This window comes from Gobius niger (genome assembly GCF_951799975.1).
Source record: "Gobius niger genome assembly, chromosome: 1".
Lineage (NCBI taxonomy): Eukaryota > Metazoa > Chordata > Actinopteri > Gobiiformes > Gobiidae > Gobius > Gobius niger.
In genome coordinates, this window is record NC_136852.1 from 55,986,200 (window position 1) to 56,010,672 (window position 24,473).

Consider the following 24,473-nt stretch of genomic DNA (forward strand, 5'->3'; position numbering starts at 1 on the left):
TACGATGTTTTATTTATTTATTTATTTATTTGTGTTTATTAGGAAATCCTGCCGAGATTGTGAGCCTCCTCATTGCAACCAAAACAAAACAAATTTAAAAAAAGTTGTCTGGTTTGTTATAGCAGTTCCAGTAATCAGAAAAAGCAGATAACCCGAGCATCGTGAAATAACAGGGTGCACAATGGTTAGCGATAGAGCTTTATGGCGTGGTCCTGGGTTCGAGGACAGGTATATATTTTATTGTTTAGTTTATTTATATTGTTACATATCTTTGTTTACAAAGGGAAGGGCCCAAAGAAAGCACAACATTCTCTTTTTCATGAGTGCTCTGTTTTTCACACAAACATTGACATAACAAAAAACTTACAAGAAAAAACTTACTGAGACAAAATATATATGAGGGCTGTGTTATCGCTGTGTCAGGGAGGGTTTACCACATCAACCCAAAACATACACAATAGGTTGTTCTGTGACCTGGCCCAGTTGTTTTGAAGGATGGGTCCAATGCAGAAGCCACATTTCTGTAAGGGAACAATAATGTACACCTCACCCCTTACAGTATATGCAAACGTTTAACTGTTTTATGAGAGGGTTTGGTATCGCTTTATATTAAGGTGTGCTCGTTAAGCATTAATAAGGTATTAATAAGCATTAGTAACCTGCTTAAGGTTAGGATTATGGTTAGGATTAGGGTAGGTCATGAATAAGGATATTATTCATGGACTATTAGTATGCTAATAGATAATAGCATAATATAATAAGAAGCTTATTAATAGCTATACAAGCATATTGTTCATGGTTTATTAATATATAAATATACAAGCATATTATAAATGGCTTATTCATATCTACACAAGCATTTAATTCATATATATATATATATATATATATATATATATATATATATATACACATACATATATATATTTATATACGTATGTATGTATGTATGTATGTATATATGTCTATATATATATATACACACACGCACACACACACACACACACACACACACACACACACACACACACACACACACACACACACACACACACACACACACACACACACACACACATATTATTAATAGCTTATTACTTGACAGGCACACCTTAATATAAAGCGTTACCAAGGGGTCTAGATAATTAGGGGCACAGCATCAAAAAACTTTCTTTCCTGATGCAATATAAATGATAACGCCACTGCTAAACACGAGTCTCGACATAAGAGCGTTAAATGGAAAGTGCAGAATATATAGAGCTGTGGAAAAGTTTAAGTGAGGCAGACTCTGCCTGCTTTAATACATTTTTATTATGTAAATTTAATGCCGGTGTGGATCCAAATTACAGTTAATATTACATTTTGACGCAATATAAGGCTCTGGACAGTGACCACTCTTCAAAAATAAAAATGACTTCTCTAAGATTTACTAACTTGCCTGAACTACAAGAGAGTTTAGTTTACAATATCAATAACGTTTATCATATGAAGGACATTTTAAGGCAGGAAGAGGTGGGTACAGTAGCCAAAACATTTACTGAAGTAAGAGTAACATTACTAGTAAAAAGTAGTGACAATTACAATTACTCAATTAAAAACGAAAAAGTTCTTGGAGAAAATGTTGCTTGAGTGAGTACTGAGATAAAAAAAATGTGATATTTAAAAAAACAAAATCCCAGAAAATGGCATGAAACCACAGAAAAAAAGTAAAAAGTACTGTATGATAAAAATATTTTAAGCTTTAAAAAAAAGTTAATCAAGTACATGTATTTGAGTAAATGTAACTGAGTACTACCCGCCTCTGAAGGCAGGACAACAGATAGCCAGTTCACTTGAGAAATTCACATTTAATATAGTGTGCGGTACAACACTATACCAGCTTAAATCAACCACTAGTTCTTCAATGACACATAAAACACTCTGCAGACGCCTGTTTGTTGTGTCCTGTCAAGATGTTATTTTAGTCCTTTGAGAATTACCCTAAGACGATGTAGTTCAATAAGATAAAGAATTAGGCATGTATTTTTCAGCAGATGCTCATTTTCAGAAGGATTCTCTGCCTACCTGACATGCAGTAATAAGCGTAAACAACTAAGCCTAATAATAGGATAATACTGTAGTGTGAGTGATAGTGCCTGCAGGTAGCACGCAGACACACCAGTAACAATAGGGCCTCCTCCACAGCCTGTCAAAAGTGACTCCATATCAGTGTGACCCCCCCGGGCAGCTTACCAACCATGACCTGTTGCCTTCTCAAGACTTGTAATCCGCATTTGTACATGTTTGCTAGCAGGCAAAGGCAGTGTGATAATGTAGTTACACTAATATTTAAGTCTTGATGTATTCAGAAATAACATGGTTCAAACACAAACATTAATCAAAAATGACCCCAAGACACAATTATTGTTGAAAGAAATAGCACTATAATGCACATTTCACGAAAGTTTGCATGCATTTTCCATATTTAGAAGAAGGTTATCCAAATTTTTAAGAAACTGGAATTCAAAAAAAGACACCAAAAAAAAGACAAAAAAAACAGCATGGCCTAATTATGGCGGGCACTGCATTTTAACGACTTGTGCACATATTTGCTGCTTAAATTCTACCTGTAAGAATCTGGCTGGTCCAGCTGGCACAGACGGCCAATAATACAAGAGGCTGCCTCCTCTTAGCTTGCACTTCACACATTATGCCATGTACCCTTCTCTCTTACAAGGACACTTTTTTCTCCATCTGTCAAAAATCCACAGTAATTACACACAGCTATGAGCGAAAGACTCCAGGGAAAAACAGATGCATATTTGGCCATCTGAAATCATTTTCAGGACTTTAGCAAATAAATGTATATCAAAACATGCCTGACAAATTTTGTTGCCAAAAAACACAAACAAACACTTGTTTTGCACTAATGTAGGACAGTATTAGTATTACAGTATTAGTATTTGTCATAATTACTAATTAAGAAGTAGTTTAACACTTAACACATCACATCCAAATGTCAGTAAATTATTATTTGCTTTGAATACAGACACATTTTTGTTACCTTACAAATTCATCAAAGTTCTTCTGATTGTCTAGGTAAGTGTTTTCTTTTAGGACATTCATGACAGAGTCAATCAAAAAGGCCTGTCTCCTTATTTGTACCATGGCACAACAAATCTGGCATTATACATTTTAAGTGAAACATAACCTAGAACAAAGGCAGAAGAAGCTGCTCTCTCTGAGGGAGAGACTACTGGCTTACCTCTGAGTGAACTCTGCTGGGGCTGAGAGAGCTACGCACTACAGTTACTGGGCTGTGAGCTGATGACACCACCATAGTGAGGTAGAGATAGAAAAAAGATAAAGGCAGAGATAGAGCGAGAGGGAGAGAGGCCCCTGTGTGAGTTTACAAGTTCAGGCTTTATCCCTGACCCACCAGAAAACAGTGTCGTCCATTTGGCTGCCTATTAATACATCAGTGCTGATCCTCTGCTCCAGCTCATCATCAGCTGCATAAAACCCCCCAATGTTTCATTCAATGGCCCAAATGCAGTCGACTCATCGATCTCAAATCCCCGCCTAAGTAGCAGCAACAGACAAACTCATTTGGTAATTAACAGGTATCTGTGTTGTGAACGGCAATGGCTTAGCAATCATCGACTGCAGCTTACTGCAAGGTCAAAAGATCAATGTGAGTCTGTATATCTGTGTCTTTATCAACAGTCAAATCAGGTTTTAGAAAGTTAATAAGGCAACTGTATAATCACAATTGTGTGAAAGGTTTTACAATAGAGAGAGCTACTCTTTGAAAGGAAAAGTCATGCCAGGATGTGAGTTGAACAGAACACAACTCTAGTTACTGTATATAATAATGAGGATGAGGTTCGTCCTGACTGCCAAATGTCAAGGCTTAAATCTGGCTTAAAAAGAGGAAGACAAACCAGAAACTCTAAGGCAGCCACATGCAGATTGTCCACCTGTCCTGCAGAAGACGTAAAACAATGGACAGCGTTCTTCAGGCTGACTTCAAGGGACAGCACTGTCACATATTTGGAGGATTTAAAAACATCAACACAGATGGTGACTGGAATTACATTAAACATTCAACTATGCAAGAATAACAATCAAGTTACATGAAGAACCAAAAAACTCTGGCATCTGCATTCTGTTATAGCTGGACCTTTGAGGAACCCAAAATCATAGATTCTTCTCGAAGTCATGATCAAGGTCTGACAACTACTGCTACAGGTTTATATTTAGGCTTATCATCGACGTACAAAAGTAGTATGCAAAGAGTCTGCAAACAAAGTGCATTCTTAAGTGCTTTGCACAGTGCAGGCAGCACACTAACTCCAAACCTGCCTATTTTTAACGCAGCCTTCCTCCCACACAGGAGTGAAGTGTGAAATGGCTCATAAATGCACACTTGGAGAAGCCACATGGTCAAAGGAAAGTCACATGTGAATACAAACACATATTCTTGGGCTAAAGACAACATAGTACATGCCTGCAAGGTATCCAAACACAGAGATGCGCTCTGAAAAGGCAGCAGTTCAAGGGTACCACAAAAGGAAAATAAAGGCACAAGCACATAATTACATAATCACTATAGACTTTCTATTTGATATCATCCATGTATTTGAGTAAACATCTAATCAAAGTACGGTAGCTCACAAAAAAGAGTGAGAAACATGATTGAGACAAACTCATTACAATAGGGGCTATTTCCACTTCACTTCGCGCATGTATGACCATCTAAAACTACAATACTACGTCACGTTAAATTCATAGGATGTGTCACATGGGGGGGGGGGAAGAGAATCAAGAAAGTGCTTTAAACGTAGATAAAGATTGTAAAAAGAACAAGTCTTTCCTAAACTCTGTTGAACGTCTTGAACTCCTGTTTGTTTGACTTGTACTTTTGCAGTGCAGCTTGGATCCTTGTGAAGCCATAGCTAACAGTAAGATGGTTCACAGTCTGATTGGAGCTTGAGGGGGTGAGGGAATTAGTAGCTGCCTAGGGAACCATTTCTGCATTTCTCTCAACATTGACTTCTTTGAGCGTGCCATGCTAGCAAACACAGCCGTGCTCATGTTAAGCTTATTAGTCACCCTGGATGTGATCTTGCTAGCTTAGGCTTTCAACACTTTCTAGTGGTGGCTTTACACACATACACCTACTCCCTGCCATGAAAGCATTTGTGCAAACGCTCAAAAGGAGAAACTACTGCTAATAAGCAAAAGCAGAAAAGTCTGGTCAGTCAATGCCAGGTGAGGCACAAGAAAAAGGCCAAACATTTTGGCTGAATGCTTTGAGAACACAAAACTGTCAAGTCAAATAGGGCACATAAAAACACCAGATCCATATCCATATTTACACTGTGACACTTGTCACAGAGTGAAACTGATATCTCATGCTCATATTGGCTTGTGTGAGCTGGGTCTCAAAAGGTCTTCAGCAAGTAAAAAGATTACTTTTTTTAAAAACCTTTTGGACTATTAACACTTCAGCATCTATTTGTCCATGTGCATGACACTAATGATTAGAGTTTTATGGAGAAACACCACGGACACAATTGTGAGAAAGAGGCTGCCATGAGGGGAGCTTAGTTGTAGGCTCTCTGACACCATTTCTATTTGGCCATCAGAGCTGTTAAAGGTGTCGGGGCTGTTCACAGGCACTGTGTGTTTCACCAGCCAAGATGGCTTCCACATTTTTTCTATCATGATTAATTATGGTTTCTGATGGTAGTACAGTGAGAAAGTGTCAATTATTCCCACATTTTCTTGTGCCCTCCGTTCAGTCACTGTTGTGTAGGAAGATGCTATTGACGCCATCGATGGATGGCGACCAAAAGGCATCTACATGGGGTGGAAAACTGTAGTGTCTATTAAGGGGTGCTATTGGTGGTGGGGAGTGCTTGGCGTGTGGGCTGAACCTAGTCCAGACTGCCAGTTGACAGGGCCGGATTTTCCAGTATGGAAGACTCGTTTCAGTGGGCGATGCTGGGTGTTGGGAGACTGGGAGCGAGGACTGCCGAGGGCTTGGAAGCTCAAAGCCGAATATTTCAAACAGACATGCACCGTCTGTGTTCCAGTGTCACCAGCCCACCCGTCTGACAATCAGGGCCATGTCATCACATGGGCTGAGTAATTCAGGGAGCACTCTTATCACCTTACAAGATGTGGTAATCTCAGGCGTCAGAGCTCGCAGTCGGGAAACATGCACAGTATGATACAGTTTAATATTTTTTTTATTTCTACAGCTACATATTACTAACACTAATAATAATGCATAAGCCTTGTAGTGCCCAGAGTTGCTCATCAATTGTTCACTCAGACTTGAGTAGTGGTAAGATATGTAGCCACAGCAACCCAGGGGTAACTGACAGAAACAAGCCTACCAATGTGCTGCTATTACACATGGTCTACCACCCTGGTACTGACCAGGCCCTGCTAAGCTCCTGAGTTAAGATGAGATCAGGCATTCAAGACTGAGCTTTGTTTTGATTTGTTTTGAATCTAAAACTCACAAATGCTCATTCATGAAGACACTTTATAGAGAAGGTTTAAGAAGGGTTAAAATAAAATAATGAATATGACATTATGTCATGTATTTGGTTCTGTCAGTGAGGACGTCACAGTGGTGCCGCGATGCAGGCCCGTTATCACAGAAGGCAGGTTTATGGTTCAAGGGCTCGTCCATTCACACAGAACAGGCTCAGCCTCTGTGCCTGACACTCTGATAAAGACCGCACAAATAAAATCCAACAGCAGCTCCTTCGTTGTCTCTCCCCAAGGGAATAATATATCACCCATCTGAATGAGGCACATATTGAATCATTTCCAGCGCCACTGAAGCATTTGAATAAAACAGTCTTTATTTTGCCAACTTGGATGGCTACATAAATGAAGAAAAAAAAATGAGGTAACATTATTAGACATAAAAAAGACAGGTGTTAAGTCGTTCTATAGGACTGCTAATCCTAATCTCCTTTCAAGTAACAATTAATGACTGCTACAATAATCTCAGCTCCGTAGTTGCAATTTCTTTGTAAATGTCTGCCATAGCCTGTCTAACTCACATTTACCAAATCCTGAGGGATATGGTTCTGCAAACAAATAGGATCTTATCTGGATTTGCATTGATAAATGCACAGCGATAATTCAGGGAGCAGAGGACAGCAGCAATCTGACCTCTGATTTAGTGTCAGGTTGCCTTCCATCTGACAAGATAATATTGACAAAGTCAAGCTCAAGAGCCTCATTTTCAAATAGAAATGATCCACCACCATTTATTTTCTAGTCATGTCAATAATACAGATAAGAAATATTGAAAATAATATGTTTTAATGTCCCCTAAACAAAGCTGCACAGGCACAATATCAGCCCATCGGCAAATATGAGAAATCAGCAGCTTGTGTTTTCAAAGGGCTCTATCCGCATTCAAGCTAAGACACATACTCGCGCTTACAGACACAAATCCTGTTGAGCTGAGGCAAGCACAGATACCCTACAGCCCTCCGAGGCACAATTAGGATTTCATGGGGGGAGAAATCTACATTCCGGCACACAAGAAGAAGAAAAAGTCCTCTCTCCCTCCCTACCGTAACTTTAAACTCAAGAAAAATCCTGAAGTGGCACTCGATTATATTTGAACAAAGATGTATAAAACAAAGGCAGAAAAAACATCTTAATTGAAGCCATAGTTGTTTAACAGAGATACTATGGTGGTGTAAATCCATAATCTTAAACTGAAAGCCCTCTTACGGTCAGTTTGAAGACGCTGCCATTGCACAGCTCCGATGCACTCAAAATGTTCAAGTGACTGGAGTCTCAGTCTTATATTTTGTTGTTACGGTGGTTTTCTTTTCTGTAACTGCATTAACTGCTGCATGACATGAGGCAGATTGAGTTTTTTAGTAGCAAACTGCACACGTTTGTTTTATAAGAGGAGTTACAGAATGACACTGATTTGCTAATTGGGGCTTTGATATTATTTCTAGGTCCACATCAAGAACATAAAGCGGACCATGTGAAAAAGCAGAAAAGGTCACCGTCATGTTTTAAACAGTTTTTCAATGCAGTAATTCTAATCTCATACACTTTAAAAAAAAATAATGTTAACTAAGAGATTAGTTGTATAATCTGAATGCTATCTCTTACAAACATTAGTTTAAATGCCACGATGTCAATGAAATGAATCAAGATGTCAGCTACAACAAATGTGGCCAACTTCAAATGTACAGTTGTAATAATATGATGAGACATAATCTCCGCCTAAAGCGTTTCTGTACAGCCTGGTGACAGAGAGGACATTAGCCACACTTGATCAGGACCTTTGAGCTGCCCGCTCTGTGAAGTGCTGTCTGGACAGAGCCACATTGTTTCTGTCAAAACTGATATTCAGATTTGTGTCACTTTCACAGAAAAGGTTAAAAACATCGCCTGTGTGTAAACGGGCAGAAATACAGCCAAGCATTAAGTTGGCACTGTTATAGGCATGTTATCAGTGTGCTTCAGTTTTCTCATTATCCTCATACCTCTCTGACATTCACAGAAAGAAACAAAGCATCCTGCCAACACCTACTCCATGAGAGAGCTCTTTGAGTCGGGCTCAGAGCTCTAAACCTCCACACCAGTGTGGGCAGCTCTGGCAGCGCCAGTGCCTAAGAACACTGACTGTGAGCAACAGTTGGACTAATTACAACAAAAGAAAAGAGTGGCGCAGCAGGAATCGGCCCGAGAACCAGGTCGACTCCTGCCCACCTCTCTGTCTTCAAAGAAGATGTCCACAACACACTCAGGTCTTATAGCCATGAGGGGCGGAGAGCCCCAGCTTCAGCCACTTAAGGGTAAAGCAAATCACTTTAATATGTTAAGAAGATTAGGTTGGATAAATGTCTAGATACATTTCTGAAAAGCCACATAAATCTGTAGTGTTTTTATTTGGGGAGGGGCGGCGAATGAGTCACTTGAGACGATCAACACAAACCCACCAAAAAGCAGTGTGACTGGCTACAGAAAATTGGGTTTATTTGAGATTTTGCTTTTTAAGCTTCTTGATTTTAAAACCATCCCACCATTTCTTATTATTTTTAACACCAACCTTTAGGACAACAAAGTAGTGCAAAACAACACTGGCCACAGTTTCATCTCTTGAAGCTTAGACTCTGCTGCTTATCCTTCTTATGGTGATAATATAGCTCTAATACTGCGGGTCAACACTTGAGCTTACCATGAGTCAAACATGGTACAACTCTGACAGGAGAACAAGAGGTTTAGACTTTGTTTAAAGGTGTAAGAAAGATTAAAGAAACAGGTGCGCTCACTTTAAAGAAGCTGGGAGAGTCACTAGAAATATTGATAGCCTTTTTAATCTTAAGAATTGGCAATCATCAGTGTCCGCCTGTCAGTGAGCTGTTCGAGAGATCCACAAAAATGAAAGGAAGAAACTGAACAAATAATGTAAAGGGATTAGCAAATCATTTGCATACCATTTTACTGCTTCCAAACTATGAGATGAAAAAATGACAAGGAACACATCTCCATGTTCTTACATCCATCAATGGACCTCAGTGGTGTTAACATTAGCTGCCTTTATGTTCAAAGATTAATAAATCATACATATTTAAACCAGCAATAAAAAGAAAACTTTACTGACAGGATAGGAGAGCTTTCCAATGCAAAACACAAGCCAAAGAAACTTATATTTAGCATTTTAGAAAGCACACTTATTTGTGTGTGCCAACCGTGTATTAACCTGTTTTAGAAGACATCTCTTCTTCAGAGTTAAGACAATAAAGGCACAGAGGAGATGAGAGGATGGCATTATAGAGAGTTAAGCGTTATGAGTAGCCCTGAAGCTGTTTTTAAAGAAGGTGAATCAGAGGATTGGGACAAAACTGGAACTAAACCCTGTGCCGGACCACAAATGAAAAGAAACGCTAAACATTATGGGCAAAGTGCCACTAAGCCATTTCGGTCTTAAGCAAAACTTCACTTTTCATCTGCCTGACTTTGTGATTGGTTCAAAGAAAAGGATTTCAGCAGCAGAAGGTAAGTCTCTCATACTAGCAGTAATCCATTAAGATCTGCAGAAAACTGGCAATTTGTTTTCCAAACTAGCACTTAACTTTCACACAATGTAAACCAGTACAGATGAAGCAATGTTGATGTGCAACAACGCACAAAAGTTTTAGAGGTGAGAAAAACACTCAACGAAAGTAGTTTTATAAATAAAAAAACATTTTTGTTATGAAAATGTATACTCTGCATGAGCCAAGATCACAGTCTATAAGTGTTTTCACAGATTCTGTAACTTTCTTTTTTTTTGAGACAATGATTAGGTTTAGTACATTTTTGCTATGGAAACAAAGTACTGTATAAACAAACAGCTCTTTCTGTGCTTTTCTTCTTTCTGGAACTCGTTGAACAGCGATTACTTTTTTAAAACATTTGTCTAGGTCCACATTGTCTGTACGACCTTTGCATATTAGTGTAGTGTGTGACTGTGGTCAAATATTTCCTTCTCCTTCTTCTTGACAAAGACAGTATCTTATTATGGCAAAGAAACCTTATTGTGCCATCACGTCGTCTGCAGATGACAATGATCCCAGGCAAATGTTAGCTTTCTGTGGCTCCTATAAATAGAAATTTAATTTTGTGTGTTTGTTTAAGTGTGCACCTCAGCAGATGCACTTCCCATGCAGATTATGAATGTCTGTTTGAACAGATCTTGACATCAATGTATATGAAGGGATGAATAATGAATAATAAACAGAAGCCAGCAATTCACGAACATTTTTCATTAAAGACCTGGTACAGTCTTTGCCAAGGCATTGATACAGAATCTTACACATTTATAAAACTAAAATTTGACAATGGAAATGATAAATTAGTCAAAATGATGTTGGTTCTGTTTCATTTCATGTTCCACGTGAGCAGCCGGATCATCTGCACAAATTAAGGCCACAGAATGAATCACCATTCAATCAAATGCACAACTTACATTACAGCCATATTGAAGTATTTGATGCATCGTGTGCATCTCTGCCAGAAAATCCCCAGTGCTACAGATGTCCACTGAATAAAGGACACAGGTCAATTTAGCATCACTTTATAATGAAAAAGGAGAACACTTTCTAAGGAAATAAAAGTCTTTGAATGCAACACAACAAGCTGTTATAATCCTATAGAGCCACCTCCACCCACCTAATCACAGTGAATATGAATTTAGATATACTGTATATATTGTCTGCATTAGGGTACCATATTAAAACTGGCTTACTGTCTGTGATAACTAATTTAATACTGAATTTACAACACATCTCATAAGAAAGTACTGTGAAAAATCCAAGGGGGATTTTATAGGCCTTCCTGGTAACGACAGGGGCTGAAGAGGAACCCCATCCCGGTGCTCCTGCCATGCCAGCGCCGCGTAGAGTGGGCAGCTCTGAGACAGCAGCCTGCCGTGGGCACTGCCAGGCTTAAAGCTGCCCTGTCGTCATCAGAGGCGCAGAAAAGAACGGCGAGATTCACCAAAAAAGAGGAGGGGATCGGTGCATTTAAATCCTCTCTGTACGCCCACTCGTGTTTTAGCAGAGCATAAAAATCATTCACAGAGAGAGAGAAAGAGAAGAAGGGAAAAAGATATAGGAAATATAGAGGAAACAGCTATTAGCAGCAGTAAGCAAGCTCAAGAGATCATAGTGAGGCAGCTCTAATCGCAGTAATGGTTTAAGCCCTCATTTTATCCACCAGATGCAAGAACAGCTACCCCAAAAACAAGGCTTTGAAATCCCCATGTTTAAGAATGTGCCCTGTGGCGACAGTCCTTACTGAAAAAGGAAACAACACAACTAAATTTGCTTTTGAAGTTCGGCAGAGACATGACTACAGTATATCTTTTTTTATTTTGAAAAATTCCCTCAATGTATCAACAGAGATGGCACTGCAAGTGAGTCTCACAAAATACTGATATTAACGTAGGGGATGAAAAATGAAAAAAAAAAAACAACAACAAAAAACACCACCATCACCAGTTTTACATGTCAGTTTAACATACCCGGTTGGCCCAAGAACACCTCACTTATATGGACACATGTATATCCAGGCACATTTTACCACACAAAATGTTTTTGTTCTTCGTGCAAACCCATTTGGCATGTAAAAAGTACACTAATTTTGCATTTCAAACAAATTTACATTTGTAAATAAAAATATGTAAGAGCTACTGTACAACTAAATAAGACAATTAGGCATTTTCAGACCTGCTGGAATAATACATGTTAAAATTGTGGATGTAGAATAAGCATGGTCTTAGAAACTTCATCACGCTACATAAATTTGGTTATACATTTGCAACATTTTAAATATGCTTTGAATTATTCATTCAAAAAAATCAACAATATGCTTCATGTGATAACTTTAGCATATTCAAAAGCATTTTGTTTGCAACTCCAAATGAGGGAAACATACCAGACTGTCCAGTTCAGGTCAACATACTCTCGAAAAGTTCAATTTTTGCATTTAGCCTCAGCAATTGTTTAGCCTTTTGCAAATATTGACTATTAATTATAACCATACATTATTTTTTAATATAAATATACAGGTGGGGTTACTATATGTATAATGTTGTTTATGAGCAAATGTTTGTCAGTGTTATAAAAAGGACATTGTTAAATGCATATGCCTCATGCAAGTTGTCATAGAGTCACTTTAAAGGCATTCGATCATTTTAGCCAGGAACACCTTTGCAGAAGTGGGTTCTGAGATATGGCTGCCTATAGTGCACTGTTTCAGTTACTCAGCAGGCATGCATCCATCACAATAATAAAGTGGGAGAGGCGGTGGGTGGATTTGAGCTGGAGTGGCCACTATTCTGTAGTTATGGTCCTGAATATATGCGGTGAGTGGCAGCGAATAGCGGCGATGGTGGCGAGATGGCTGCGTGACAGAAAGCGTGGTGGACTGGTAGACCCACCGCAGAATCACAGCCTCTTATCATTAGCAATGGCTCTTCGGTGAAGTGTCAGGATAAAGAGAGAAATACACTTCAAATCCAAGTAAATAAAGTTTGTATTGATCTAATCTCACGTGTAATCTGTTTTGCTGTCTGACACTGATTCTGGCAACAAAAGAGAATCATGTAAGACAGCATTGCAGATAATACGGCCATAGATCAACTAGAGTTTGGGGAGCAGAAGGGCCATAGATCATGTTGGTGCGAGACTGCTTAGCTCTGGAATTCTTAACGCAGTTCCTAAATTGAGGAGGCTTCCCATTTAAGTTTTCATTTTACGGAAGCACAGTCTGGTGTCAGTTCACAGAGAACCTGACGATTGTGAGCAGCGTTCCCAATCTGTTACCCAACAAAGAGAGAGCAGAGATAGCCACTGAATGTTACTATAAATGTATTTAACACTGATGATCTCAGGGACATGACAACAAAGCGTATGGAATATTTTGTATCCCACTCAAACAATTAATCACTGCATGCGTAATCTTTATGTGGAATTTAGTTTCATGATTTCACATATTGTCAGGTTTTATTTTTGCAATGATGGTATAAAAATGCACTTTATTAACGGTTGTGCACAGTAACTGTTGTATGTAAATGAGCAAATCAAAGACAAATTAGGTGACAGACAATCACGTTTTTTCTATTGTTATATAAAACCCAAGCCAAAGTTGTGTATCGAAATAACTCCTTTAAATATGTACCAAAGCTATGTTAAATTATAATAATTTCAAAACATACTGTCTTAAAATAAAGTAGATCGCTAAGTATTAAAATGCTCTTTATGAGTCTCTAACTGCCCTGAAGGGTGAAGCTCTAGCACCCCCTTCTGGTTACAAAGGAAAAGAAATACCGGTAAATCCGATTGTGCTGTATATGTATAGTTCAGCAGAACATAAATGTGTTTACTTCGGATAATAATCACAGAAAGATTTGTCACTAATATTGAATGTGTATTACTTACTGTAGGTTGTATCAAAAACTGGCAGAATTTATAACTGTTGCTTACACAGAAGTACATTTTGATTGGACTTTTATTTCCACACCCATACTGCCCTCTAGTGTTGTGCGCAGGAGTCTACATAAAAGGTGAAACGCGGTCATATATTTTTGGAGTAAATAATGGTTGTGTAGTCCTCGCATACCAACTCCAAAGTTATGTTACCTCATGTGCTGCAGAGAAGATTATGCGTGGGGCTTGCCAAACCATGCTGATCTTCTTCCTGAGAAGCTTTGGGACGATGAGACATTCACTGACTTCCAGCTCAGGATACTTAACCCCCAAGCCACCACTGTTTAAAGACACCATTAACTGTTGAGTTTCTCCTCGCTTTGTTGAGGCCCTATATACTGTCCGTATTACTCTTGTTGTTTGAATCGAGATTATCAACAAACTATATGGGATCTAAACAGTGTTGGGGGCAACGTATTACAAAAGTAACGAGCTACAAAAATATTTTACTTTTTTCAGTAACTAAGGAAAATAACTTATTACTTGCACAAAATACGGAAACATTAGTCATTACATTTAAAGTAACTTGAGTTACAAGAACATTTGTGTATGAATGACAAAATTCCAAACTCCCTCCAAATAAAATGCAGCAAAACAAATCAAATTGGACACTGGTGTCTAAAATTTACAGTTGCGTCTATTTAATGTCAAAACAAAACATGAGAGGGTATCACTTTATTTTACAGTACCTTGATACATTGTACCTAACTAATTTAATGTGCTCTGTAACAATCTAACTTGTACCTATGGGTTAGACACATAATGGAATAACTTGGATTGGTACTTTGTAGGTACATAATGTAATAGGAGACGAGACCCTTAGGGTTAGGGCTTAAGGTTCGATTTACGGTTAGAGTGAAGTCTTATTACATTATGTACACAAATTACAAATACTTGTTACTCAATTGTGTGTCAAACCAATACGAGCGATCGCGATGTCGTCACATCCGTTGGCCGTGGTAGGCATTTTACAATTTCATATTTGATAAACATTTTATTAAAATCCTATAATCAGCAAAAACAATGTCCATAAACAGTGCATTGCTTCTCTTGCGCTGTAACAGACCTATCGTTTTATAAAACCGAGTTAGAGGCCTGTATGCATCAGCTGCCTACCAAACATCCGGCGAAAATTGCGGAAGTAAACAATAACAGCGATCGCTCGTATTGCCATGGTCCTGTGTTGCCACTCCTCCCCTCCCTCTTGGGGTTGCGTTTGTCTGTTTCTTCACCTGAGCAGAGCCATCAGATCTGCAACCTGTTCCTCACACACCTGCATCCAATCAACAGCTCGTTACCTGCACCTTGTGACCTGTACAAGAACCTGTCTATCTGCATTTTCATCCACCGGCCAGCCACCAAATTATATTCAATACATATTCAATAAATCACCTTTTGTGCACTTGCACCATTTTGTGTCCTGCTTTTGGTTCCACCTTCAAACTGTGACAGTACAAACTGGCTCAAACTGGATCATTATGCCCCTCAGCAGGTTCTCCTAACCTGCCACTGGCGCTTATAGACTTGAAACTCCTTCTGTGAGCCTAGCTCTAACATCAGGACTTTTTGCCATCCTTCCAGAAATGTCCCCTCAGCGTCCTTGGCCCCCAGACTCATCAGCATCTTCTGGTCTCTCCTGTGTTGCCCTGGTGTTCTGGCTACCTCTGTGTGGCCCCCTGACTCATTTGCTCCAACTGTGTTCCCTTCTCCGCACCCCCTCCGCCCTCCCGGTTTTGTGTTGGACGTCTGGGATCCGTCCTTGAGAGGGGGGGTACTGTCATGGTCCTGTGTTGACACTCCTCCCCTCCCTCTTGCGTTTGTGTTTGTCTGTTTCCTCACCTCAGCAGAGCCATCAGATCTGCAACCTGTTCCTCACACACCTGCATATCTGCACCTTGTGACCTGTACAAGAAGCCTGGCTCTTCCTCCACACGCTGCCAATTCATCAACGAAACTACCACAGACCTGATTGCCAACCTGTCTGTCTGTCTGCATTTTCATCCACCTGCCAGCCACCAACTCACAACTTTAACTTCAAACTGTGACACCCATAGGTACAAGTTATTACACATTGTTACGGAGCACATTACATTGTACTAAGTTTAGTTAAAGCTGTAATCACCAATATAGAATATATTATATATATACAATTTTTAAGTAACTTGCCCAACACTCGATCTACATCTATGACATAACATTTTACGGCCATATCAAGCCATATTTTGGACAACTTTTTGGTGCCTTTTTTTTTTTTTAGTATTTGTTGAGCAATCTCAGAAACATCATTGACATTGACACTCACCGACAGAAAGAAGGGTCCCAAATGTCCAGCTTTTCTTCAGTGGCCTCAAAGTGGAACTGCTCAAAGATAGACAACAACAAGACGAGGAATAGTGTCCAGGGCCCCTGCAGAACAACCATAGATGACCAAAAAGGTAATAGCTTAGTTGTTTTGAGATCAAGGCTAGATACAGGGGTCAGGCCCAGGGGCCAAATTCGGCCCTCCACCCGATATGGTCTGGCCCCCAGAGGATTTAGAGAAAAATTCTTGCTCATAACATGATCGAAAAATTGAAATCAGTTAAAGACAAACATGAAAATAAAGTCAATACCTGGGGGACTAACTTCAGACCAACTTTCATAGCTTTTAGCAAGGACAAAAATCAGCCGTCGAGCAAGTAAACTTGCCCAGGGCTAGAAGATCAAGGCTCGTGCAGAAAGCAAACTTTAGCCAACTTATTGTACAAAACTCATCATCATCGTTAAGCTAGTCCCTCATCAATTTCAAATTAAAATGAAATCAATGTGTTTGTTCTGTTTTGTGCAGTAAAGATTTCCGTTTGTGTTAGTTCAGTTTACGAAAGCCTTGGAGTTTATGGAGTTTATGCACGCCCTCCACTGAGAGACGTGAGAGATTTTTTTTTTTTTTCATAATTATGTGAGGGGCCAGCTTTACACTCGCGCACCTGGAGATCTACCAGGCCTAAGTAGGAACGGATTGAAAAAAACAAAACAAATGTAGGCTACAATATTCAGCGACAACCTGCAAGGCTTCACACTTGTTTTTCTTACATCAAAAAATAAAGATTAACTTCTAGGTTGACGTGTATCTTCATCTGAGTAATCATAGTAGCATATGTGGTACAGTAACTTCGAGTTTCATACCATTTTGGAGAGTTTGGGTGGCCACAGTCGTGCACTTGTCGTTGGGATTTGGAGCGTCGACTGGAGCCTCACTGCGCAGTACAGGGCTTTAATCACGTGCACGGGCTCGCTCCATTTGAGACGGATGTGACAGGACACTCGCTTCTATTTGTTTATTAAATATTTCACATTTCAAGAATACATGCTACAGAATTTAAAATGTACAACTTGTAAACAATAAAAACAACTTCCTTTTTTTTTTTAAGAATTAAAATCACCAGATGACTGGAAATTGTCATCCAAGTTTTAACACTGAAAACATTCAAGCTTCTTCCCTCGTTTTTTTAAATTATTAAATACAAGGCCCCTTAAACTATGCAATGATTGTGCAGCATTCTGTATTTAACCTTTTATGTAAATAGTTCATCCTGGTGCTGCTTAAGCTCCCTTTGGTTTGTGCTTATCTGCAGCTGTTTAGCACCCAAATGTAAAGACAAGGGGCCCACAGACAACTATCCATTCCACTGGTGGTGATGTTTCATCTCTGATGTAATTTGAATAAAAATGGGGACTAAAAAGCAGTGCAATTTGTATTAGAGTCATACACTTAATGCATATATAAAAACACAACAGTAAAACACAATGCCATAACTAAAGCTAATTACTATGCCAATCAAATTGATTGTACATAGAGTTACAAGTCGCCACTGTTCTGATAATATTTACATATATGATGTTTTAGCAGGTTTTAGACATTTTTTTTTTCTTAACACAAAAGACTTGCGCAAACAAAATAACAGAAAAAATCCCTGAATCTCTGCATTTATTCCATAAGATTAGGATTGGGTACCAATATCTTTGTGGTATTTGGGAGGAAAAAAGCAAAGTAAAGATGCAAAGTGTGGAAATGAATATTTATCTTTTGATGCCAAGTCTTAATGCCTGATAGGTCCTGAGACAATTTACTTGCAGTCCCAGATTTTATATAAAACATGTTTTTGTATTGAATTCATGAATATTACTATGGTCTTTTATGGTTCTTGGCAAAGGTTAATGCAGCAAGTGCTGGTATGGTAAACAAGGTACTTGATCCACAGAAAAATAACTCGTACCCATCTCTACACAATAGTTTTCTACCAATAGATGGCCTTGAATCGTTCATTTATCTTTGAGTTACATTGATCCATACAATATGGCATAACCCCTACAGCACATAGTACTCTCTAGATCTGTGTTACATCCACATAATGACAGCACGGTCAAACAGCACATTACATTTACACAACTGTCTAGAGAGCACCATGAAAGAACAAACCAGTAAACTAACATGTAGTAACACAGATTACATTCATCTAGCGGAAACATGAACATTAAGGCTTTGTGATCAATACTATCAATACAAATCATTGAAATATTGCAAAAACAAAAGCATGGGTGTTGCTCAATAAAATTACGTCAGCTTAACCAGTACTACATTTTTATCATATACTATTTCTTATTTTGCTTTATGCCTTATGGCTATTGTAAAGAGAAAGAGAAACTTTATTAAGCTATCTCTAGAAAAAAGAGTGATATCTATCAATATTTAAATTATATTCATAACTCGTAAGTTATTATGATTTTCTTTCTTTTACTATCGTTAAAATGAGAGTCTAGTCTAAAGTGAAACTGCTGCTGAAAACAGTAACACCTGTTACTATACTACACTAAAGTGGCTCTGATGATATGTACATTACACTAAAGGTCAGTCTTTGGACCGTTAAGAAGACCCCCAATATACTCACATAACAGTCATAAGCTGTGAATATAGAGTCCTGTATCACTCCTGGGGTGTAAATATCTCTAAATTACAGTTATGGATTGATGTAACATTGAGGAATATGTTTAAATTATCTCATATGCTATAACTTATGATCAACACAGCAACACACTATTAGACTGTGTTCATCACTATTTTTACTGTTTTTTTCACTGCCTGCAGTGCACAGTATTCGAGAACTTAAAGTGTCATGTGACATTATTACATTTTACACGATACGATACATAAAGCATTACTAAGCACCATACTTATCAATCTAACAATTCTGCCATCGAGATGTGTGCAAAAACATGGACTTACAAACCTCTTCTGTCAACTAGAAGCTACCATTAAGTGTAATGTCCAGAAAGTGCGTGAGTTGCCTTCTCATGGAGAAATAATTTCTCTCAGAAATAAGAAATCTTTGAGCAGCGTAGTATTCAGTCCAACAGGGGAATTTCAGTCGGGACAGACAATTCAAACCTAGTTAATCAAAAATAATATGGAACGTGTGGTCACCCCTGCTTGTTTAAGTACACAAAGTAAGAGTAATTTCCCAATGTACAGTAGTCCAAACATTTAGGTTCACAAGATACTGAACACACTCATGTAAAATAAAGCCCTTTATAAAAAGCCACAATCATGTGATAATGATATGCAAATGCTTAATGTTTTCAGACGCCTATCAACAGGACTGCTCCGTGCAACATACCATAAATCCCATGATGTACCAGTTAGTATAAGTTATCGAAGAACAGTATAAAGTGTTAGCACATTTTCGTTTTGTAGTGAGCAATCCTATTGTCATGATGATGCAGTTGTGCAGAAACATCTAATCTCTGAGATTTGTATTCAGTTGCTGGTTGTTACAGCATATAGCAGCATTTTATTTGTTAGGTTAACCAGTATTGAAAGTGCATGTCTGCAGATGGATCCGGACAGGTATTTCAGCTATGGCAGCAGATACAGTACCAGACTATGTTTTTTTGTTTGAATGTCATCCACAGTCAAAACATTTACTTCATTCTGCAGAGCCGACCGTGATTGTTTTACTAGAAGGGTAGAAAAAATGAGTACAGGCCGATACTTGTGGACACTTAGAGGCCTTACCAATACTATGTCAGATGATAGCAGAGGAGCCAGACGAAGGTGAGTTTGAGTTGGGAGAGGAAGGGAGGTTCCAAAAAAGCCACTTGCGTTTACACTGTCGTTTCTGGTACAGGTAGTCTTCCTTGTCACGCTCTTTTCGAGCTCTTTGGTAGTGGTCATCCTCTTTCAGATACCATACAGGTGGCCATCGATGCTTCTCAAAATATACTTGGTTGTCTGCATTAAAATATTATGCATACAAGAGTAATAATGACCCATGAAATTATGACACAAAATAAATTATGTAGTTATGGAATAGTTATGGAAATATTACCTGCTGACTTGGCCTTCATGTCTCGAGGGAACTTTCTACATACACTGTTATAGTTGGTGCAAATGTGGTGCAGGCACCAGCCAGTGAGCTGCTGTGCTCCATGAAACTGGGGAGACATTGACACACATAACACATCTTTTACATTGCAAACTTATAAGACTGCCATAATTTACGAATTAAGAGGATAATTACTACCTGGGCCATATCCAGATACACCAAAACGTCCCCATCTATGTCAGCTCCCATCATTGCTGTTTCAGTCAACACTGTTACTGTATAGAGCTCTGAAATAGAAAGATACTTTGACTTCATCTAATATTTTGAGGATTATACTAAAAATAAAGGATATCCTAGACTAGTATTATCATACCTGTAAGAGCAACTAAGTGAGGGAGACAAAGACGATTGGCGAGAACAATAAGCTCCATGGAATCAAGGTCTGTTCTGGAACAAAAGCGCCCAGTGTAGAGATACTCGAGCACAGCCCTCATGCAGCTGCGTGTAGTGTTGGGAAACAACACCTTCACAGGGAAGAAAAATTACAATGTTACAATTTCGCATGAGGGTTATAAATCACACACACACACACACACACACACACACACACACACACACACACACACACACAAAAATATACATAATAAATGGTGGATTGTTATAAATAATATTAAAAATTTACCAAATAATATTATATTAAAGTTCAACATTGGGGAACATATACAGGCTGCAGCAATAAGGTTAAAGGTTAAACCTTCAACACCAGCTGTTGGTGGTTTCTGACCTCTTTAGTGCTGCTCTCCACAAAAGGCCCACCAAACATTGCTGCCATCCAGTCACAACTCGCAATGAGTAAAGGCTTATGGGCCATAATTGTCCCATCATCCAGTTTGAACACAACATCTGTAATATAAATAGCTTGATAATGGAACTACTTATACTACTTCATGAACAAAAAGTGATATATATTTACCTGAAAATGTGCCTTTGGCAAGACACTCTTTTACTCGGTTTGTGCGACGTACATGAAAGGCTTTGGTGATTTCTTGGTTCATGAAGGCTTCATTGTTCAATATGTTGGCCACCATCATTCGCAGGTCAAAGACTTCCAGCAGCTCAGCAATGTGTGCAATGTGCATTAACTCTTTTTCATTTTCATCCAGCTGACCTGTGTAGAGATACCGAAGCACTGCTCGGAAAGGACTCAGCTGCATGGACTGGTCCATGTGCACTACAGTCATGGTGCGGGGACTGTATGTTATCGGGTCATCCACCAACTCCTCTTGAATGCTAACAAAGGCTCGACTCCAGGAAGACAGCAGCCTGCCCTGTCTTGTGCCATCTGAGTCTTTCAAGGTGCCATCACTGGTGCAGGCCCTTAGGTTTGCCTTGTCTCCTTCATCACTACTTTCACATACATCAAAACTAGCAGCACGCATCAGCAGTTCTCGGCCTGAGAGCTGCGCACGAGGCGGTTTTTCAGTCTCCTCCTTTTGTGTTTCCATAATAAAGAGGTCATAGAACTTCGAAGACGATGTTGCCAAATATACTTTGTGAGCAAATATTTTCTGCCGCTCCTGCAGCACTAGGATGACATCAGCACAGTGTGGGTCCTCTAAAAGGCCGACCGGATGCTCCTCCGTGGTGGCTGGCGGAGGAGGGACTGTGATTATAGGAGGTGGAGGTTTTGGTGGCAGGAAAGGTGCCTGAAGAAGAGGCCTCTGAACATTTCTGAGGTGAGATTTCCAGAACTGGAGGTGTCGGCGGGAGATAAGAGCAGCTCGGATAGCGTTGTCAAAAACATCCTTGACTCCAAACTGAGCGACAACACTTGTTTCATAATATGGCACCCCTAACTCCTTAGCCACCTCACGCCCTCTCTCTGGAGGAAGGATCTCATTGGACTTTATGGGCCTGAAAAATATGTACCTGTTTAATAACAGCTTTCTTAATTGCACCCTTCTTTAAAATGTCTTACCTTGCCAAAGGCCTCCGTGCTCGGTTTACTGCTTCCAAATCTGCATAACGCAAGTCCAGCTGGCAGCCCACCAATATGACAGGGGCACGAGGGCAGAAGTGCTTGATCTCTGGGTACCACATAGTTTTCACATGGTACAGAGAGTTGGGGTTAGCAATTGAGAAGCATAGTACCACCACATCAGACCTGAAAGTAAAGGTTACCACGTCACAATCAAACTTAAAGAACACCGTGTCACAGTCGCTCAGCCAGACCTGCCATATGCAAAACGCCGATCCTTATGATGGTCTCCAAAAGTGTCCCAGAGACGAAGGGACACACTGACGTCATCCACAACATCTCTGGAGCGCTCTAATACCTAAAGGAGACAAATTAATGTCGATAATAAGATTTAAACAATGTTTATACATAAAATACTGAATACTTACTTCTTGACATACTCTGTACTGATCAATGGCCCAGACAGTGGGCACATGAGTAGCTAATAACTGGTACTGTGTCAGTGTAGCGTTGCAGGCTCGTGCACAGATAAGGCGCGTTTTTCCAACAGCATTATCTCCAACTACCACACACTTGATAGTTTCAACGTTTGGCCTCTCATAATCCATATCAGAATCCGTCAATGGGGACCTGTCAAAATACAGAGAGTCATGAGTGCCTGAAACCATTTGTCCACAACAGTGCAGAGACAGGGATCAATACAGATATGCTCTTTAATTCATTCTGCAGCAAAATAAAATCAAGTTACAATGCTTTCTAATTACACAGGCTACTAATGTGATATGAATTAATGTGAATTATTGCAATGTTACAATTTTTCTACAAGCAAGGACATGTAGACAGTAGGCTGTATGAACAAATCAAGGACACACCTTATGAAACAGGCTTTCAAACCCAAAAGGTATTTTGCCTTATTTAAGCATATTGTCTTTGCGTGGTGTCATTGACTGGACAACTATGTTTATTTATTGGTCATTCAGTATAAGTCACTCACTCTTTATCCTGTATAAACACTTCTTAAGTAAATAGGCTGCTCGAGCATGGGAAAACATCGGCCTCATCATCTCGTGAGGGTAGCATCCATTCATAAAAACGCCCTTTCATTGAGTGATTCTGCGTATACTATACAACGGACTGAGTCACCTTAGGCTAGGCCTGTTTGAAACTGGAGGGACAAAACGCCTGAAATAATAAATGGCTTTGCTGTCCGTTTTCGTTGACTGCACTGCACAGTCTGTGCATCACTTTGATGCGACCAAATACTGGCTTTGCCAACAAAAAACAACACGGAAAGATCACAAAATACCTTCTATAACGAGGCACGCACGAGCAGCGCTTACGCCACCAAAGCACTAGTCACAGGCTGCAGCATTACGCGTTATGTAACGCCCACTCACTGACTCTTCAGCTTGTTTATGTCGGTACGACAACTCAATTTGCAACCTAGATAAGTGAACAGGGAACGCAGGATGTCTAGAACACACGATGGCCTGCATGGTTTATTTTCTTACCGCCACGTAAGAAACTGGTGCAGGGGGTTGGCTGACGAACGTGACGGAAAGCAGGGCTCCATCGGATGCGGCTTGCACCTGACGGTAGCTCGTTTTTAACCTCATCTTCAAAGCAATGTGCAGAGGCTCGTAAATATGCGTCCAACTGACTGCGGAGCTGAGTGAATAAATCCCAGAGAGGGTGCGGAAAAGTCACGATCTGTGCGCCATTCGTGTAGGCTACAGACCGAACAACGATGTTAAGCCAGCCGCTCTTGCGCAGAGCTGCAACGCCAACAGTCATGGACCCACCTCCACTTACTGTAAGGCCGCCCGAGCTAATAATAGGCAGGCGCAGGAGAGAGAGAGGGGGGGGAGAGGGAGAGAGAGAAAAGGAGAGAGCGCGGGCGAGAGGGAGAGAGAGGGGGGCAAGCGAGAGAGGGAGAGAGAGAGAGAGGGCGAGAGAGAGAGGGAAAGAATAGGAGGGCGAGAGAGAGAGGGCGAGAGAGAGAAAAGGGGGCGAGAGAGGGGGGGAGAGAGAGGGGGGGAGAGAGAGAGAGGGAGGGAAAGGGTGAGAGAGGTAGGGAGACAGAGGGAGGGAGAGAGAGGGGGCGAGAGAGAGGGGGAT

General features: G+C 39.8%; 2 protein-coding genes across 2 annotated transcripts in view; both read right to left on the reverse strand.

Moving 5' to 3' along the window:
- pebp4 (phosphatidylethanolamine binding protein 4) overlaps positions 1-17,277 on the reverse strand; it is a 50,311-nt gene extending 33,034 nt beyond the window's left edge. Inside the window, exons 1-3 of the mRNA XM_079551278.1 lie at positions 17,181-17,277; positions 16,318-16,421; positions 14,169-14,295 (exon numbers count right to left, since the gene is read on the reverse strand). Coding sequence (XP_079407404.1) covers positions 14,169-14,295; positions 16,318-16,421; positions 17,181-17,183 — 234 coding nt within the window. The 5' untranslated portion in view covers positions 17,184-17,277. The remainder of the gene's footprint in view (positions 1-14,168; positions 14,296-16,317; positions 16,422-17,180) is intronic.
- A 121-nt stretch (positions 17,278-17,398) lies between these two features.
- rhobtb2a (Rho related BTB domain containing 2a) lies at positions 17,399-24,215 on the reverse strand. The gene is made up of 10 exons (XM_079551255.1): positions 23,867-24,215; positions 22,784-22,985; positions 22,610-22,713; positions 22,356-22,541; positions 21,351-22,291; positions 21,162-21,280; positions 20,751-20,901; positions 20,576-20,664; positions 20,381-20,486; positions 17,399-20,283 (listed from the first exon to the last, which is right to left on the reverse strand). The coding sequence occupies exons 1-10, from the start codon at positions 23,926-23,928 to the stop codon at positions 20,078-20,080; spliced, it is 2,166 nt and encodes a 721-aa protein (XP_079407381.1). The 5' UTR covers positions 23,929-24,215; the 3' UTR covers positions 17,399-20,077.
- Between the last annotated feature and the right edge of the window lie 258 nt (positions 24,216-24,473).